This window comes from Mesoplodon mirus (genome assembly GCF_964341445.2).
Source record: "Mesoplodon mirus genome assembly, chromosome: 5".
NCBI classification, from domain to species: domain Eukaryota; kingdom Metazoa; phylum Chordata; class Mammalia; order Artiodactyla; family Ziphiidae; genus Mesoplodon; species Mesoplodon mirus.
The window spans coordinates 67961559-67981606 of NC_138980.1; the positions used below are offsets into that span (position 1 = coordinate 67961559).

General features: G+C 45.3%; 1 protein-coding gene across 6 annotated transcripts in view; it reads left to right on the forward strand.

The window, feature by feature from the left end:
• The window catches only part of SIL1 (SIL1 nucleotide exchange factor), a 301233-nt gene that overhangs the window by 112031 nt on the left and 169154 nt on the right, over nucleotides 1–20048 (forward strand). For all 6 annotated transcript variants that reach the window (XM_082621616.1, XM_082621614.1, XM_082621615.1 and 3 more), the window contains 2 exons: nucleotides 3692–3806; nucleotides 9780–9915. In XM_082621616.1, the coding sequence (XP_082477742.1) occupies nucleotides 3702–3806; nucleotides 9780–9915 (241 nt within the window). In that variant the 5' untranslated portion in view covers nucleotides 3692–3701. The remainder of the gene's footprint in view (nucleotides 1–3691; nucleotides 3807–9779; nucleotides 9916–20048) is intronic.

A 20048-nucleotide genomic window follows, 5' to 3' on the forward strand; every position in this document is an offset into this window, starting at 1 on the left:
CCCCCCCACCGTGTTCTCTCTCTCTTTATCTCTGATTCATAAGAAAATATATGGAGCCAATGAACAGGTCAGGTGTGCAGTCCACATGGAATTATTGGGGGTGGGGGAGATGAAGGATCCATTTGTGAATCGACCTGTCATCCTTAGTATTGTCAGAAAATGCTTCTGAGGGCGTTAGTGTGTGTGCAGGTGATGGAGGCAGCAAGGAGCCCTGTGGGAGCTGCCATTTCTCTCACCCGGCCTGCCATCCCACTCCAGGAGGTGGGTATGCTGTTAGTGCATCAGCTGCCCCCAACCTCTTCTTCCTCAGTCCCTTCTAGGCCTCCTCCTTCTGCTCATTTGTCATCTTTGCCCTTGATTTCATTCTCATTTCTCTGTTCCTTCTCATTATTTCCCCCCAGCGTGAGTTCCAGGTGTTTATCCCTGGCTGTAAGAAGGAAGCGTCTAACTCTCTCTGTGTGTGTATATGCATATACACATGAACGGTCTCACGTAGGGGAAGGGAAGTCTGTGGCTTTTGGATAATCCTTTTCTCTCTTAATGTATGTTGTCCTGATAATGCTGTGAGTCCCCTACTTCCATTTTTTATTCTCCTTTGCCCCACAGCCAAGGATGCAAGAATAAAAAAGGTATGGGACATTATAGGAAGCTCTAGGGCTGTGTCCTCTTGGGACCCATCTCCCTGGGCCTTTCTTGACTTCTCATTCTTGATGTGGCAGCTTCTGTCCCTTGTTCATCCTCACCGAGCCTTGCACTCCCACTCCTCTGCACACCCAGACATGGCCAGGCACCTGTCCAGAACCTAGTGCTGTGCTATGAACTGAGTCTGTGTCTTTCAGTGTGATTGGTGCCCCAAGGAGCCAGGTTGCTGGGGAAAGCTCATGTGGCACTCAGCTGTTCCATTTTGTCTACAAAAAAAGAGGGGAGAAACTGGCAGAAAGCAAAGGCTTTTGCTGCTGGGTGAGTATAGCATCTATTTTTAGCTCCCAAGCCTTTGCTTTTCCATTTGGCTGTGCTTTTTTAGCACAGTCCTGGTCCAGCAGGGCTGTTTTCCTTCACGGCTCCAGATGTCCTTAGGGAAAGTTTCCGTCTGCCCCCAAGAAGGTGTGGGCTGGTCACTGGGTAATAACTTCTTATAGTGGGTTCAGGCAGGGCTTTGGGTTCCACTGCAATCTTGTCACAGGACCAATTTATTGGGGTGGAACATGGAGGAGTGTGGCAGGAATAGGAAAGAGAAAAGGTAAAACCCCATGCTCTCCAGAGGTGTTTCCCTTATAATTAATTCATTTAAGACTCTTCTGAGTAAACTGCCTAATGAGGTGTATTGGGGCTGAGTGACCAACACAAAAACCTTTTATAAGGGTCTGGGCTGATACTGACAGGTTCTGAATTTTTCTAAGGTGTTTTTCTTTTTTGCTTTTTTAATTTGTTATTTTTTTTTCTTTCTGCCTTTCTTTCTGAGGTCACTTGCCAGTTTGGATTAAGTTCTTTTGACTTCCACTCTAGTTGACTCACCAAAATATTTTTACTGCTCCAGTTTGCCTATTCTAGGTATTTCACTTAAGTAGAATCATACAGTATCTATTCTTTGGTGTCTAGCTTATTTCACTTGGCATAATGTTTTTAAGGTTCATTCATGTTGAAGCATGTATCAGAATTTCATTCTTTTTATGGCTGAATAATATTCCATTGTATGTACCACATTTGAAAAAAAATCATCTGTTGATGAATCCTTAAGTTGTTCCACTTTTTTGGCTGTTGTCAATAATGATGCTGTGAACATTCACATGGAAGTATCTGTTTGAGTCAATGTTTTCAGAACTTTTGGGTGGAATATATACCTAGGGGTGGAATTGCTGGATTATATATATATAGTAGTTCTATGTTTAATTTTTGAGGAACTGCCAAACTGTCCCACAGCAGCTGCACCATTTTACAGTCCCACCAGCAATGTACTAGGGTTTTAGTTTCTCTACATCCTTGTTAACATTTGTTACTTTCTGTTTTTTTTTTTTTTTAATTATAGCCATAGTAGTGGATGTAAAATGGTACAGTATCTCATTGTGGCTTTGGTTTGCATTACCTTAGTGATTAATGATGTTGAGAATCCTTTAATGTCCCTGTTGGCATATGTATATCTTCTTTGGAGAAATGTCTATTCAAGTCTTTGGCCTGTTTTAATTTAGCTTGCTTGTTTTTTTGTTGTTGAGTTGTAGGTGTTGTTTATATATTCTGGATACTAAACCCTTAAGATAGATGATCTAGAAATATTTTTCTAATTTTTTGAGTTGTCTTTTCACTCTCTTAATAATGTCCTTTGAGGCACAAAATTCTTTAATTTTGAAGGAGTTCCATTTATTTATTTTTTCTTTTATCGTCCGTGCTTTGGGTATCTTATTTAAGAAAGTATTGCCAAATCTAAGGTTATGAAGATTTTCCCTATGTTTCTTCTAAGAATTTTAACTCTTCAGTTTATATCTTTGATCCATTTTGAGTTAATTTTAATATATTATGTAAGGGAAGGGTCCACTTCATTCTTTTGCATGTGGAAATCCAGTTGTTCCAGAACAGTTTGTTGGAGAGACTGTCCTTTCCCCATTGAATTGTCTTGGTACCATTGCTGAAAATCAATTGATCATATATGTAATTTTTTCTGGGCTCTCAATTCTATTCCATTGGTCTGTATGTCTGTCCTTATGCCAGTGCCACAGTGTTTTGATTACTCTAGCTTTGTAGTAAGTTTTGAAATCAGGAAGTGTGCGTCCTCCAACTTTGTTCTTCTCTTTCAGTGTTTTTATGTTCTGGGTCCCTTGAAATTCCATATGTATTTTAGGATGGGTTTCTCCATTTCTGTAAAACATCACCATTGGTTTTTTTTTGGCCATGCTGTGGCTTGTGGGATCTTAATTCCCCGACCAGGGATTGAACCTGGGCCACTTCAGTGAAAGTGCCAAATCCTAACCACTGGACCGCCAGGGAATTCACCAATTCCCCACCACTGGGATTTTGATAGGGATTGTATTGAATCTGCATATTGCTCTAGGTAGTATTGTTGTCTTAACATTATTAAGCCTCCAATCTGTGAACATGGAGTATCCTTTTATCCGTGTGTTATTTAAATTTTAACAGCTACTAGGGCCTGCACTTTGGTGTTTTTGACTGTCTGAAAAGTGTTGTAAAAGGCTTTATGGCTTGGGAATATTGAACTTTGCTGTTTTAGAGGGTGCTGATGGTATGTCTTCAGGTATAACAGTGGATATGGTTTAGAAGTGAATGGTTATAAAGGCTCATATGAATTTGGGCCCATGTCTGTTCACACACAGATCATTTGGTTAGTTTCCTTCTCTCTTCACCATAGCCAATACCACCCTGTGCAACCTGATAACAACCCGGATAATGAAGAAGGAAGGGACCAGGGCTATTATAGCTCATGCAAGGGTCCTGGTTTACTGTACAGTTTTAACCAAGGCATATCTCCCCATATGGGGGAATGGAGGCTTACTTCAGGTTGATCTGCCTTTGGGGTAAAAGACCTGTGATACCTCTATTCAGGAAATGTCTGACATCATCTGAAATGTTTGACATCTGTCAAAAAAGTGACATCATGGGAATCACTATGCTGGGGCAGGGGGAGGGGTGTCAAGCACCAGCTTCCTGTTGACCTTCTATTTTCTGTGTTTACATTCCTCAGGCCCCTAACTATGCCTCACCAGAGCCTGCTCCTATTTAGGATGGCTCCTCTGGGCATGCTACTCGGCATGCTGATGACCTCCTGCTTCACCTTCTGCCTCAGTCATAAGAACTCGGTAAGTGTCTTACCGCAAATAGAGGGATCTTTTTTGGGTCCAAGAAAGCCTCCATGCCACCAGAGCTGCTGTGGGAGTTTCTTATAGGAATGTGACCAGTGCTGGGTCACATAGTATGTGTACTTCTTCCCCCATCCCTTAGTCCTCTGGCCTCTGTTTAAAGCTTACGACACAGTTTCTCTTTGGCGAAAAGATGAGGATGATGATAATGATATAATAACAATGATGATAATATGATTAGCTTACTATGTACCAAGCATTGTATTATGTGCTTTATATGTATTCTTATTTAATCCCCTCAACAACCCTATGAAGTAGACAACTACAGTTATTATCCTCATTTGACAAGGAGGAGATTAAGTCTCAGAGATATTAAGTAACTTGGCCAACATTATAAAGCTAGTTTGTGGCAGAGCTGGGAAGGTCAGGATTCTCCCCAAGGGGCTGGGTGCCTGTGTGGTGAGCACCAAGTAAGACTGCTTCTTTGTCTACTCTGATCATCCATGTGCATTCTCTGTATCCTCTTTCCCTCTGTCCTTTTCTCCATGTTCTTTACAGCCTCCTTTTCATTAACCCAGACCTCATTGCTGAGGGTTTCTGTCATTGCCAAAGGCAGGGGCAGAATGCCTGAGAAAGCCCTGAGCTTGGCCTGGCTGCAGGGTGTCCTGGCCCCATTTCCCTGGCCTGCCCCACCAACAGCCTACCCTTGATCAACTCCCAATGCCCTCTCTTTCCTCTCCCTTGAGATGCCCTGACTGTCAGCTCTCTCACAGTTTCACCCTCCCCTGGCCACCTTCTCCAACCCCAGGGGTCCCACTTAAATGTTGGGTAAAGTGCTGGAGGGTTTGGAGCCAGAGGGCCTTGAAGTGCAAATGACAATTGTGATGAATTTAATCCAGCTCAGCTGAGGTTCACCTCTGGCTCATGGCAAGCTTCTACCTTCTCTCTGAAGTCATTTGTTTTCTCTCTGCCTTTCTCCCCACTTTGTAGAGCAGGAGAGAATGTACAGTTAGGAGTCACGAATCCTTTTGAGCTTTTAATGTTCTTTGACTAAGATCTTGTTGCTGCCGTTTTTTGGCCTCCTCTTCAAGGAGAATGAGACTGGGATCCCATTGGCCCCTGAGGCTGGGACTGGCCATGGCATGAAGTTGGGGCTGTTTCTGGCATAGCCTGGCCCAGAAAAGCACCCAAGTGTCTCGAGGGCTCAGGGCTGTGTCCCCTCCAACCTGTAGCTCATGAGGATCTGGGTGCTCCCCATTATGAGCTTTAGCAGATGCACAATTAACAAAAGCATGCTGATGAATTTACTTAAGGACTGTGTGTTAGTAAGTCTCTTTTAGATAATAGTCCAACCAAATAGATGAGCTTTCAGAGCCATAATTATTCTGGCCCATTTATATTAGCTCTTTTGAGTCTAATCTCAGAAAAATGTTAATACTGACTTTCATCAGCAAAAGCTGCTTTTATCCTTATGTCTGTTCCTAAGCTGTATCCATTTGTCATAATCTTTCATCATGTGCTAAGTACAAGTAGGAGTTGAAGCATCTTTTCTCTCATACCATAAAAATTGCTGCCCCGATGGCATTTAAAATCCAAATTATGCAGCCAGCCACCTTCACAACAGTGAAAATGGGTGGTGGGGGAGGTGGGAGTGGTCATGATCCTTTGTTCAGAGCCTAGAGTCCAGGCAAATGCTCCTAGTGACCTGGAATTGTCCTCCCCAAAGGCATTTGTACAGGTTAATGGCCACCCAGCAAAGGCTGGCTGTGTGTATCAGGGTATGATCTGGAGCCAGCCTCCCTTCCTGGCTCCTGCTATGGCATCTCCCTGGGATGCCACATCTTAGGAGCAGTGTGAATGCTAAAGGGATGTGGTTGTGTGGTATACTGGCCTTCAAAAGGTGGTGGATGATGAGGGAGGTAGTAGAACCCAGTGGAAGGAGCACAGAGCCTTGGTAAACTCCCTTTTGCCTCCTACTTTGGCAATTTGACCATTTCTTTTTTTTTTTTTTTTTTTTTTTTTTTTTACTTTGACCATTTCTGAGCTTTGTTTCCTCATGTGTAAACAGGGTTGGTACCTCCCTCTTAAATTTTAGTGTAGATTAAATGTGATTGTATATATAAAGCACCTAGCATTGGCACTGGCACAATATGGCTAATGGATGGTCAATAAATGTCAGCTGTTATTTTTTAGTAAGGGTTGGCTGCTTCCATTGTTTAATTTAGGGCTCTGTCAGCCAGGCTCCTATCCCAAATGTTGCCTTCTCAGTCTGTCTCTGTCACAGCATCTATCCACCTACTTTGAGAGATTCATTCATTCTCTTGGATCTTGAAGGCTTTGGTCTTTAAGAATCTCTTACTCAGTTACAATTATAAGGAAGTGTGACATGGTAAGCTGTTGTCAGCTAACACCTTAGCTGGGATTTATTGCCACTTAAGAGGAAATTGGTATTTAGAGTAATGATGGCAGAGAGAAGAGAGGATTCAGCATGGAAGGGAGCTCGGAGAAGCCAACTGAGAGGTCACCAGAGCATGAGATTTACTTCAGAGCTGACCCAAGGGCTGGCTGGCCTCCCTCACCTCTTGGTCTTTGTCTCCTGTTCAGGACACTGCTGGAGCAGAGAGAGGGTCGTCCCTTTCTCTGGGACGGTGTTTCTTTAAACACAGTCATTAAAGGGAAGGAGGATGTACTGATAAATGTGCTGGGGTGATCTCATTGACCCTGCTTCCTTCCCTCAGCATCCCAGGGCACAACCGTTAGAACACATGACTAAGAACAGAAACACAGAAGTGAGTCAGAATTCATGCATGCACTTTGGAGCCAGGCAGTCCTGGACTTCAATCTCTGCTCTTCTTTTCTCAGCAGTGTGGTTTTGCACAGGCCCTGTATGTGTAAAATGGGAATAAAAGTATGTGCTTCATAGATGAAACTTGGATGAGTTGTGAGGCATGGAAGGCACTTCAGACCAGTTCTGGGAATATGGGTAAGGGCTTAATAAATGGTAGCTACTGTTATCATTACAACCTCACCTCCATGATGCTGCTTTTCCTGAAAACCTTTTCTGCACTTCCACCTTTGAAGTGATTGTCCAGCTTGTAGTATGTTTGTGTGACTGAACCTCCCTCAGTGCTTGCCAAAGTCACTCAGAGCCAGATTTGGTGAACAGGGTGAGCTGACCAGACGGGAACACCAAATTTATATCACCTCTACTAAAAACAGGTGATCTGTAAAATAATGGCAGATTGTGAGTGTGTGTGTGTGTGTCTGTGTGTAACTTAAAATATGGTTCAAAGATGATACCAAGAGGAAGCTTAAAAAACATTTTGAGCAGTGATGGGATTGTTGCAGAAAGCGTTTGGCTTTCCTAGGGCTTGAAGCATGTGTCTCAATGGTTCATATCTTGTTGTAATCCTTCTTCTTGAACCTACTCTATTAATCTCATTAAAGATCTAGAAAAAGAGGCTTTCTCAGCCCCTACTCATCAGAATGAACACTAGCCTTGCCTGGATTGGGCTTTCTGCCATATTTTCATCATCACCATTACCCTTGCCTCTTTCTGCTTCTCTTGATGTTGAGGATTTGGTTACTTGATTACAACTGTACCTGCTAGGAGTTAACTGGCTAATAGATACACTAAAGCAAGAGTTGTAATGTAAAGCTTAGAGATGTTTAGTTTGGCCCTCTTAGTGTTCTAAAAGTAAGAAAATGTCACATAAAAATCTGGATTTTTGTTTCTCATCAAGTTGAATGCCTTCGTGGAAGTGGTGGAGCAGCTGAGTAGCAGCTGTGTTTCTTAGTCAAGGCAGGAGGACTCCAGTTTTCACAGTCCCACCACTCCTGGTTGTTTTTACACCTGGCACACAGCTCTCATTTACATCCATCCCTGCCTGGCCTCTGGAGGCATTTAGTCCACATACTTCTAAGGTAAATCTTATTAACGGTCTTCTAGTCCCATAGTCTCGTGTATGGTGCTTTTGGCAGAGACTGACCAGCATGGCTGGGCCCTGGAGTACATAGGCTGCAGGTACTTAGTGGACAAAGTGGTCTTTGTTCTGGAGTGTGGGGCTAGTTCCTGGCTTCCAGCAAACTCTTTGGACTTGCCTCCAAAAGACATCCAAAAAGACATACCTGTCTGTAGGAGGAAGGCCTTCTTTTGTTCCTTTGTTGCGTGATTACAAACTAAGCCCTGGGCTAGGCAAGGGGTATACAGTGGTGAAAGAGACTGACACGGTGCCTGCCCTCAGGAAACTCAGCTGTTGAAAGTTTGATGTCCGTGCCCTTAGAATGCACGGAGCTTCCTGCCGGTCTGTCTTCTCTTTAGTCTCACACACATCTACTCTCTGTTCCTTCTTTTCTTTTCTTTTTTTTTTTTTTTGCGGTATGAGGGCCTCTCACTGTTGTGGCCTCTCCCGTTGCGGAGCACAGGCTCCGGATGCACAGTCTCAGTGGCCATGGCTCACAGGCCTAGCCGCTCCGCGGCATGTGGGATCTTCCTGGACTGGGGCACGAACCCGTGTCGCCTGCATTGGCAGGTGGACTCTTAACCACTGCGCCACCAGGGAAGCCCCCTTGTTTTCTTTTGAGCTCAGATTTGTGCTGGGGCACATTGAAAGGGATACATTGTTACCTCCCATGTAGGATTAGAATTGTTCGGGAGACCAAAATGAGATCTACTTAAAGTATCTAGCACAGGTTTGGGTTCATAGGAAGAATCCATGAAAAATACTTACTCTTGGGCTTCCCTGGTGGCGCAGTGGTTGAGAGTCTGCCTGCCAATGCAGGGGTCGCAGCTTCGTGCCCCGGTCCGGGAAGATCCCACATGCTGCAGAGCAGCTAGGCCCGTGAGCCATGGCCGCTGAGCCTGCGCGTCCGGAGCCTGTGCTCCGCAATGGGTGAGGCCACAACAGTGAGAGGCCCCCGTACTGCAAAAAACAAAAAAAAACAAAAAAAAAACCTTACTCTTATTACGGGAAAAATTGGGAGGTGGAGGAAAAGTGATGGCGGGGGAGGTGGAAGGGCTGAAATAATCTCCCAGTGTTCTAGTGTGGGTTCCTCTTTGCCCTCCCAAATGTAATTTCCCAGAGCTCTGGAACCCTCTGGTTCCAATTTCCTGAGGCCTTACTGCTTTTATGCAAGAACAGGTTTAAAAATGGGACAGGAAGGATTGGAGGCTGGGAAGGAGCAAGATGAATAATACTTTGTATTTATGTTACATCTCTGTCTCCTGAGCTCAAAGTGCTCTACAGCATCTCATTAATCCTCCATGCTCTCCATGGGGTGGAAGGAAACAGGTTTTAGGAAGAGGTTTCCAACCCGGGCATCTTCCTCCCTCAGCCCAGCTGGACTTGCACCTTCCCACTTGTACCCCTTCTTCCATGGATTGGAATGCCCTAAGAGGTCATTTATGCTCCATAGGTACCCTGGGTAATGAAGGTACCCACGCCCTTACTCTGCCCTGCTGGGCTGCTTAGGAATTAATTGGGCCTTAGCTGCCAACTTTTGTACATCTGTGTTGACCATTTGAGGCCTTACTTTCCTATTCATATGTATGTTTTTTCTTTTATAAATATCTTTAGTTTTTAATTCTAAGAGTAATAGGTATGAATTTTAAACATCAAACAGGATAGGAGCTCATCAAGTAAAAAGTAAAAGGCTCTTATTGTCTCGTTTTGTCAACCCCTCTCCCCAGTATGTTCCCTTAACTCCCTCAAGATAGTGTGGAACCTTCTGGAGTTTTTTTTTTTTTTAATGCATATACAAAAGTGCCATATACACACAACACATACTGTGTTAATTTAACCATATCACCTCACTTGTACTGGTCTGACACTAACCTTGTGAAAGGTCCAAACAGGGCTAAGGAGGGCAGGAAGGGCAAGGAGGAGAAGGGTGTACTGCCCCAGGCCATTTTCTTTCTGCTTGCCTGGTACCCAACTGTGGTGGTTCACGCCCTGTTTTTTCCTTTCTCTGAAGGAGTTTGCACTGACCAACCCAGAGGAGAGCAGCACCAAAGAAACAGAGAGAAAGGAAACCACAGAAGAGGAGGAGCTGGATCCCAAGGTCCTGGAGGTGTTTCACCCGACCCATGAGTGGCAGGCACTTCGGCCAGGTACCAAGCCCAGCGCTGTCCCCAGGAAACACACTTGAAATTCAAAATGTGTATGTCCTTTCTCCCCCCAGGGCTGTTTTGAAGGAACAGCTCCTCTCTGGCCTCCTGGAGGGGAGTAAGGGTGGCTGCTGCTGCAGGACTCAAGGACCTTAGTTTTCTTGCAGAACAGAAACTGTGGCATCTGAGTGCCCTGGAAGGAAGGCAGGTGGTGGGTGGCCGAGCTTTTGGAGCAAGTGATAGAAAACTTTCTTTCCTTGCACTTCTGAAGCACAGGAGAGGCAGTGACATGTGCCTCACTCTGCAAATGCTATTTTGGGCTCTGCTGCTCGGCTTAGTGCTGCTGAAATATTGTTCATGGGAGAGTCCGGAGCACTGGTGTGAGGCAGGAGTTTTCTGTTGTTAAAGGAACCTGTGCCAAGAAACAGGGGCTGTTCCTGGCCTGGTTTTTAAATGGAGCATCCTCAGAAGGAACAACTTTCTAACCCTTTTATGGCCCTGGGCCCAGGGCTTAAAATAATAATGAAAAAAGCCAGCAGTTGTGGTGTTTACCACATTCAGATACTGTGCTACGTGCTTCATGTGCATAATCTTGTTCAGTCTTCACAGTAATAGGAGCTATTATTGTCTTTATATTCAGATGAAAACATTGATGCTCAGAGAGGTTAGATGACTTGACCTATGTCATCCAGCCAACTTGTCCTATGTCATTGACCCCAGCCTGGACCCATCTTCCTCCCACTTGTCCTTCTAGAGTCCCAGCTGTCCTTGGCTGGAGCCCGACTGTGGTGACACTTGAGCCCATTCTCAGGAGTAGGCTATTTGCGTTCTGCACTGTGGCGGGTGGATGGCAAGCCCTGGCAGCTGCCAGAGTATAGTTTCATCAACTCCTTGCTGATATTCATCACCATGTCCTCACTGCCCCCATTGCTGCTGTGCTGGCAGGGGCAGCGTTTGCTGTGCCAGCCAACTATCTGGTAGCAATATCACTCCTGCTGGGCTTGCATGCAGGTAGTTGCTGCCACAGAAGAGTGATGAATCACCAAGGAAACCAAGTAGGTGCTAATGGAGTTGGGTAGAGGGAGATTTTAGGGACAGAGGTACTGGGTTTAGCAGATCCAACCTCTGGCTGCCCTCCTCTACCTTCCCTGAGAACTGAGCCCCCTGGTCTTTGGAGACTAAAACTAGAGGGGCTCTCAGGGTGTGGGAAGTGGAGGATGTACGCTGTATCCGCTGATTTTATGTGATTAAAAGTGCTTGTACCACTTTTAACCAGGCAAGTACCTTGAGCCGATGGAGGTCAATGTCCTGTCATCCCTACTCCTACCGTCTCTTTTCCTGTGGCACCCTTCAAGACCCCAGTCCACATTGCAGAACAGGCCTGAAAGTTCTGACCCAGGGCCCTTGCCCAGCCTCTGGGCAGTGGGGCTCCTGTTCATGGTTAAGCAAAAGAGCCCTTTTTGTATCTTTGGGGAGGGAGGGCCAGAGCCTGTGTAACAAGGGCAGGCTGAGGGCTCTGAGCACCTCCTGGAGAATTAGAGTGGAGTACCGATTTTTATATTTAACTTGTTGCCCCATTGGCGTCATCTTCTGCCTTCTAGTTTCTCAAGAGCCCCTTATAAGTTGTTCTGCCACAAAGTCCCTTGAAGCTGCCCCAAAGGCTGGGGTGTTGTGCTTGAGCACAGACACTCAGCAATGGGGGCAAAGCAAGTCTAGGTCCAGACATACTTGCCCCATTTCCCAAGAGTGTTTTTCATTTCACCTACACTCACCCCCAAAGCAGGACCAGTGAGGGGAGGGAAGGTGAGAGGTTTGTTATGGCCTCAGGGTTTGATGTGTGGTGATTCAGAGTCTGGTACTGTCGAGGCAGACAAGACTCTCTTAGGTCCCAGGACAGGATCGAGGTGTTCTATGTGTATATTAAGGTTTTATATGTTATGTCTGTTGGTAGGAAATTGACATCTCAGTGGTCTATGTGGATAGCTGGCACTTGCCTTTAATCAGAGTATATTTAATTCACCACATAACGAATGCTGCCTGGGAGCTTCCATCACAGCTACTGAAAGGTTAAAAGGAATGTAGCCAGTCCCAGGGTGAGTAGATAAGTGAGGAGGTAGTATAATTTAGTGGTAAAGAGCACAGACTTTATTTTATTTTTTAAAGATTTATTTATTATTCATTTATTTATCTTATTTATTTTTGGCTGTGTCGGGTCTTAGTTGCAGCATGCAGGATCTTTGTTGAGGCATGGGGGAATCTTTTGTTGTGGCACACGGGCTCTTGGTTGTGGTGCGCGGGCTTTACTCTAGTTGTGGTGCGTGGGTTCCAGAGTGCGTGGGCTCCGTAGTTTGCAGCACGCGGGCTCTAGTTGAGGTGCGTGAGCTCAGTAGTTGTGGCGTGCAGGCTTAGTTGCCCTGTGGCGTGTGGGATCTTAGTTCCCCGACCAGGGATCGAACCCACATCCCCTGCATTGTAAGGCAGATTCTTTAGCACTGGACCAACAGGGAAGTCCCAAGCACAGACTTTAGACTGAGCCAGTCCTGGGTTCAAATCCTAGCTTTGCTATTTAGGGGATCTTGGGCAAGTCACTGAATCCTTCTGCCCTTCATTTCCCCCATTGGTGATGTCGGGGAAATGTCCTGCCCTGCCTGCTGCAGAGGCTGTTTTGAGGATTCCCAACATGTAGACATTACTCAGTACACAGCAGTTCTGATTTTTAATGGTAAATTTGCCATTTGTGCCACTCCTTAAACTTGATTGTGGAATTGGATGCCAGTGAGGGTACATGAGAATGTAGCCTTCCTGTCCTTTCTGGCTTTAGATAGGGAAGGGAACTTATGGTGACAAGGAGAGACTTCCATGGTCATGGAATGTTCTCCTTCTTTCCTTCCAGGGAGAATTTTGATACGGGAGCAGAAGGGGTTAGTACAGCATTTCCTGCCTGAGAGCTAGGTGCGTGGCATAGGAAGATGGTGGAATATCTTTTGGGGACTTTTAAGAGAATGGCAAAATGGCTAGTTTATGTTGACAGTTATTGATTTCAGTTCAGTACCTTCTGTCTCTTTAGGTCTCTGAAGGGAGGACCTCATCTCTGTTGTCCTCAGGTCTCAAGGAGGGGACACTGGGCTCATTTGAAGGCAGATTTCCTGACTGCCTGCTGTGGCCTGGAATACCAGGGGACCAACCCGTAACTTCATGGACCTTCCTACCAGGCCAGATAGGAGTTGGGCCCCAGTCACTTAGCCCTGGAGTAGCTGTAGGCCACCCTCCTGAAGTCTCCCTGCCTCTGTTATTACTGTCAACATCCTCACTATGAGTCGCTTGTTCCTGGAAGTGATTTTCCTGTCTCTCTCTCTCTCTCCTGGTTTATTTTGGGATCTGTCATACCTTACAGAGGCACAGCAAGCATTTGAGTGTGGATTCAGCATCAGCTGTTCACAAACAAGCAGAGGAAAGCTGTTTGCTGGCAGGTCCTGTGGGTTCTGGGCAGGGAACTCAGGAATTTGTCCTAGGGCTGAGGACCCCTGTACCCCAGGCTTTGTGCCTGTGCACTTGTTATTAGAGAAAACTGGTCACAGCCAGATATTGTGGGCCTTTTGCTCCCTGGGCATTTCCTGAGATCCTACTTTGTGCCAGGCACTGTACTGGTAGCCAGAGACAGATAATAGCTCACATTTACTTAGCATCGACTGTGCCAGGCATCTTTTGAGGGCAGGTGCTATAACTACCCTCATTTTCATAGACAGAAATGAGTCTCAGAGATAAGTGACTTAGCCAAATGACCAGTAGGTGGTAGAGACAGAATTCAGATCTAGCTTTGTTTGGCCCTAATCTTGAGCTTCTAACCACTGTACCATAATGTCCTTCTGGGTAACAAATGGGACATGACCCCTGCCTTCCAGTAGCTTATGGTCTCACAGAGGATACAGAGAAAAAAAGTGTTTTGGATGTCCTGGTGGTAGTGTCCTGTGCTCAATGAGGGCACTAAGGAGGGTATGGGGAGGCCAGGCCAGGGCCTTCTCTCTATCCCTGAGATCTTGGTGGAACTTTGAGTCAAATTTTATGATGCTAAACCTCCAAACCCACCTTCAGTTCTCTTTTTGAGCTGTGTGGCCTTGGTCAGTTTGATTAGAATCTCTGAACCTTAGTTTCCTCATATGGAAATAGGGATGAAAATACCTACTTCACAGAGATGGTGTGAGACTGAAACAAGATTAACATGTGTAAAATGTTTCACTCTGGGCCTGGCACATAGGAAATATTCAATAAATGGCTATAGTTGTCATTTTAAAAATACACCTTTGCTGCTGCCTCCCTTTCCTTGGGGACCTGAAGGAAAAATGGAGGCGATGAGGCTATCTGAGCAAAGGCCTCTCTTCTTCTGCCCCTTACCCAGTGCTATATGTTGGCCTCATATGGGTTCAGGGAAGCTTAGACCTGGAGCTTCTTATTGACCTGAGGTGACTTGCAGGCTCTGAAATACTGTGTGAGAGCCTCTGGAATATTGGCATTAGCACAAAGAGCCACTTGATGGGAGCATACAGGAAGCCTGTGCAGGAACACGTTCATGTGAGGTGGTTAAAAAAAAAAAAAGTCTAAATCATCAACAACTGATGAGAGCAATCCAAGAATTATAGAGCACCAGCCATCTGGTCAGATCATTTCAGATCTGCACGAGCAATAGGAGGGAATTGAATTTTAAAAACCTCATTTATGGTAGACCAACTACTCTGTTTCAGGCATTTAAGGGAGGAGTCTGATTTCCTGCAGGCCCTGGACATCTGTCTGAAGGAACACCTGACTCTGGTCTGGGTGACTCTGCAGGATTGTCTTTGTGAGGCCTTTGGCCCCTTGCAGCTTAGAAGAGGCTGTGTGATCTTCCAATCCTCAGACACCAACTGGGTATCCAATAATTCAACTCAATTCTGACACTATCTACCTGGAATTAGTGTCAGATCCCGCAGTTAAAGGGCTCAGTCCCACTGCCTCTAATTCAGATGCTAGTCACAAGTCCCAGGCCACTGGACTTGTGACTGACCAGCTATAAATTAGGGATTCCCACAGTTCCCTCCTCAGGTTTGATAATTTGCTAGAACAGCTCACAGAACTCAGGAAAACACCTTACTTATGTTTACTGGTTTTTTATAAAGGCTACAACTCAGAATAGCCAAGTGGAAGAGATGCATAGAAGGTATGAGGGGTGGGGTACAGAGCTTTCATGCCCTCTCTGGACACACTGCCCTCCCAGTACTTCTAGGTGTTCACCAATCAGAAGCTCTTGGAAGCCCCCTAGGGGCTTTTATGGAGGTTTCATTATTTAGGCGTGTGATTGATTAAGTCATTGGCCATTGGAGATTGAACTCAGTCTCCAGCCCCCCTTTCCTCCCTGGAGGTGGGGCTAAAGGTTCCAACTGTCTAATCAAGGCTTGGTCTTTCTGGTGACCTGCCCCCATCTTGATGTTACCTAATTCCACCCCCCGCCCCCCCCACACCCATCCACCCATCCCCTGCAAGAGTCATTTCAGGAACCAGGGATAAAGACCAGATACTTTTTTTTTTTTTAATACCACAGGCTACAATTGAGGTGGGACTAAGGGGCAAAGCTCCCAGTGCCTTCTGCCACCTACCCAGCTCTGTGATTGGGAGGCAGGTGACCCTCCTTTCCTTCCCTAGTCAGGAGGGATCTTCCTTACAGGTTATCTCATTCCCCAAGATGGTCCACAAGAGTATGACCTGCTTGTGTCCCATCGTTCACACACAGGCACACACACACCTCAAGGCCTATGAGCGGTGGGTGAGAGTAGGAGTATTGGTTAAGGGCAGTTCATACCTAAGCTCCTCTCGCTCATGAGAGTGGGGAGCTTGGGACTTCTTGACTGCCAGCGGGAGGTAATGGCCTGAGGGAGGGTTATAGCAAGGGGCCTCTGTTGGATGATCTTTCACCCTGGCTCAGAGCAGCGCTGGAAAGGTGGAGCAGGGGCGGGATAGAGGAAACTGCATGCTTTTTGTGTGGTATGGTAATCTGCGTCCTCTCTTGAACACAAGTTGCTATCTCCAACAACTTTTCAGCATGAGGTGTTCAGCAGAGCTTATCTTTGGTGCTGCCTCCTTCTGCAGAGTGCCTTCCTCCCCTACTTTGAAACCTTTCAAGTCTTCTGGAGATTCCCCGAGAACTTCATTTGTTTCTCTCCTGCCTATACTTCTAGTCCATCTCCCCCATTACTGCCACCTCCCTAGCCTTTGTTAAGCGTCTCTACTCTGAGCATCTCCTTTATTCCTTATCAGTATGAGTTTGTCAGGGAACTGCTGGGGGCATAGCAGGATGCCAGGCCTCTTGAGACCTGTAGGAGCAATGTCAGAGGCTCCAAATTACCCTGTACTGGGAGAGAAAATAATGGTGGGCTGGAATACATGAAGGCCCCACATGGCTCCATAAGGACAGTTTAGAGCTCTTCATTTCAGAGAGACACCATTTCCCATATGTGGACTTCTCCCAGGATGGCTGACCACTGCCCCATGGCAGCCAAATTCCACACCCCCCTGGGGGGAGCAGGTGGAGGCCAGGGCAGGATGGCCACTGTCAAGGTTGAGGCCACTTTGAGACTAGCTGGCTGAGCACTGTACTGGCACCAGAGCATCTCTGCCTGGGCTTTGGCCTTAAGTACCTGGATGGGGCAGGCCAGGGTCCAGTTTGCAGTCTGTAGACTTGGATGGTTGGACATCTGCTTTCTAACAAGCGTTTATATGCTTAATGCTCACCCTAGGCCCTTATTCTCCCCTTCCTCTCCTTCCTCCATCTACCGGTTCTCTCTGAGGTTTAATAAAGAGTACTTAGAGTTGCGCAGCCTCAGCTTTCAAAGATTGGGACCCGCAAACTGATTTAAATAAAAAAACTTAGACTGGATTAGGGATAATGGAAAACTAGCTGCCAAAACCAGTTCCGGCCCTCATACCCAGGGCTTGGCTTTAATTCAGAGAATCTGTGGAGCCTCGACTTCCCTTCTTTCTCTAATATTGCCCTCGCCCTACTGGCTAAGACTGTCTAGGCCATCTCCAACGTTGGGATTAACCAGGGCTGGGAATAGCTCTCAAGGACTGACCTGGAGCTGGAATGAGAGGCCCTTTTCCAGAGCTTGTTCCATTCCTAGGTTTGTCACAGTACTAGAGGTAGAACTTGATTGGTAACTTAAGAGGAGATAATATTTGACTAGGTAGAGAAGAGGACAGGTAGGAAGCAATGAAGGGGAGGATGACATGAACTCTCACTCTAAAAGTGAGAGTATATCTACCTGGTAGGAGAGGCAGAGATGTGTAGCAGAATAATGGGATGGTGGTGGTGCACAGCATCCCCTCTGTCAGGATAGGGGGTGGTAGGAGGAAAGAGAATTGAAAAGCAGTAGATCTAACTATGTGAAAATAAGTGTGTAGTTTAGTCCATTCAGGGCTGTGCCGTGAATGGGAGATGAGGAAATGAAGAAGGATGATATAAACTCCTGAGTCTGAGGAGTTTGAAAATAAGTGGAAGAAGAGAATGAAAATGGTAACTTCACAGATAGCCACACCAAAAAATTCATTTCTTGTTACATTTGTTGAACTCCTATAATGTTCGAGATATAGTGCTTGATGTCAGAGATACCATGGTGGGCATTGACAGAGGGGCTTGCCTGCCTGGGCTTATGGTGTAGGAAGACCCCAGGCAGGAATATAATGCTGCGAGAAGACAGAGGTGTGGCCCTGAAGGAACATCTTCCCAGAGGCAGCTCTTCATTTCAGAGGGACACTGAAGCATTGAAGCTGAATTGAGAGAGTTTTTGTGTACGTTGGAAGGCAGAGGGGGAAGGAGGCACTGTTGACAGATTTGAAATCCCAGAGAGAAGATCATTGATGAGGCAAAGTTGTTTAGGTGGCAGATGGAAAGTCTTGGCCTCATGAATGTGATGAGCCTTGGAAATTTGAAGCACAGCTTAGACAAAAACAAGGAAGAGTACGAGAGATGTAGAGAGAAATTGAGGAAGCTTCCATTAGATGTCTTCGATTTTCTGAGTCAAGCCAAGGGTGGGGCTTTTACCTTGGATGATGAAAGAGAAGGCCTTGATTGGGTGCTTAAGGAATGACGAGGTTAAGGAATAACCACTGTGAGGAAGTTGCTCAGACAGTCAAGAGGTCAGAACTAAGCATTGCCCAGCGTCAGGGGCCAGTTGACGACTGACAGCCTGACTTTGTTCTGGGCCAGGACCAGTGGGCTTGGTGACTTTCTAGAGCAATGTGAGCCCTGGACAGTGGATAGCTGAAGTGTGAGGAAAGATGGGTAGATCATTAAGGAGACTGTTGGATTGTCTTTGGGATTGATGAGGGAGACCTTTGGCCTATGGGGCAAGCTGGAGAGCTTTAGTGGAAGCTCCTCTGAACCTACTCTAACCTCCCCTCTTCTGAAACAGGGATTATCAAGACTCTTTGAGGCTCTTGGCAGTGCTCAAAGTCAGAGTTAGGGTGGTATCCCACTAGCCACTGATCTTCTAGGCAGGCCTGAAAAGAACCTGAATGAAGCAGAACTTGTGTGCAGTGGGCTCTGTAAGCCTTTTGTTCCTTGTGCTCTGATCAGGCTGATTTTATTTCTGTTCATGTTGGGGTTTTGCTTTGTTACTTTTCATAGACTAGTAGGTTGTTGGTCTTGCCTTATTTCCCATAATATGTTGATTTAAGACAAACAAATTGATTTATATTTTAATTTATTTAGTTCTCAGAATAGTCTGTTTATGGTTTGTATAATGCAGTTGTTTGAAAGGAGAGAATCATTTCTTTGGATTAAAAAGTTTTCAGATTTGATTACCTGTGGCCAAAATTAGTTTATCTGAGCAGAGGTGAGGTTTTTTTTTTTTTTTTAACATCTTTATTGGAGTATAATTGCTTTACAATGGTGTGTTAGTTTCTGCTTTATAACAGAGTGAATCAGCTATACATATACATATATCCCCATATCTCTTCCCTCTTGTGTTCCCTCCCTCCCATCCTCCCACCCCTCTAGGTGGTCACAAAGCACTGAGCTGATCTCCCTGTGCTATGCGGCTGCTTCCCACTAGCTATCTATTTTACGTTTGGTAGTGTATATATGTCCATGCCACTCTCTCACTTTGTCCCAGCTTACCCTTCCCCCTCCCTGTGTCCTCAAGTTCATTCTCTAGTATGTCTGTGTCTTTATTCCCGTTCTGCCCCAAGGTACTTCATGACCTTTTTTTCTTTTTTTGATTCCATACATATATGTTAGCATACGGTATTTGTTTTTCTCTTTCTGACTTACTTCACTCTATATGACAGACTCTAGGTCCATCCACCTCACTACAAATAACTCAATTTCGTTTCATTTTATGGCTGAGTAACATTCCATTGTATGTATGTGCCACATCTTCTTTATCCATTCATCTGTTGATGGACATGTAGGTTGCTTCCATGTCCTGGCGATTGTAAATAGAGCTGCAGTGAACATTGTGGGACATGACTCTTTTTGAATTATCGTTTTCTCAGGGTATATGCCCAGTAGTGGGATTGCTGGGTCATATGGTAGTTCTATTTTTACTTTTTTAAGGAACCTCCATACTGTTCTCCATAGTGGCTGTATCAATTTACATTCCCACCAACAGTGCAAGAGGGTTCCCTTTTCCCCACAACCTCTCCAGCATTTATTGTTTGTAGATTTTTTGATGATGGCCATTCTGACTGGTGTGAGATGATATTTCATTGTAGTTTTGATTTGCATTTCTCTAATAATTAATGATGTTGAGCATTCTTTCATGTGGTTGTTGGCAATCTGTATATATCTTCTTTGGAGAAATGTCTATTTAGGTTTTCTGCCCATTTTGGGATTGGGTTGTTTGTTTTTTTGTTATTGAGCTTCATGAGCTGCTTGTAAATTTTGGAGATTAATCTTTTGTCAGTTGCTTCATTTGCAAATATTTTCTCCCATTCTGAGTGTTGTCTTTTCATCTTGTTTATGGTTTCCTTTGCTGTGCAAAAGCTGTTAAGTTTCACTAGGTCCCATTTATTTATTTATTTTTGCTTTTATTTCCATTTCTCTAGGAGGTGGGTCAAAAAGGATCTTGCTGTGATTTATGTCATAGAGTGTTCTGCCTATGTTTTCC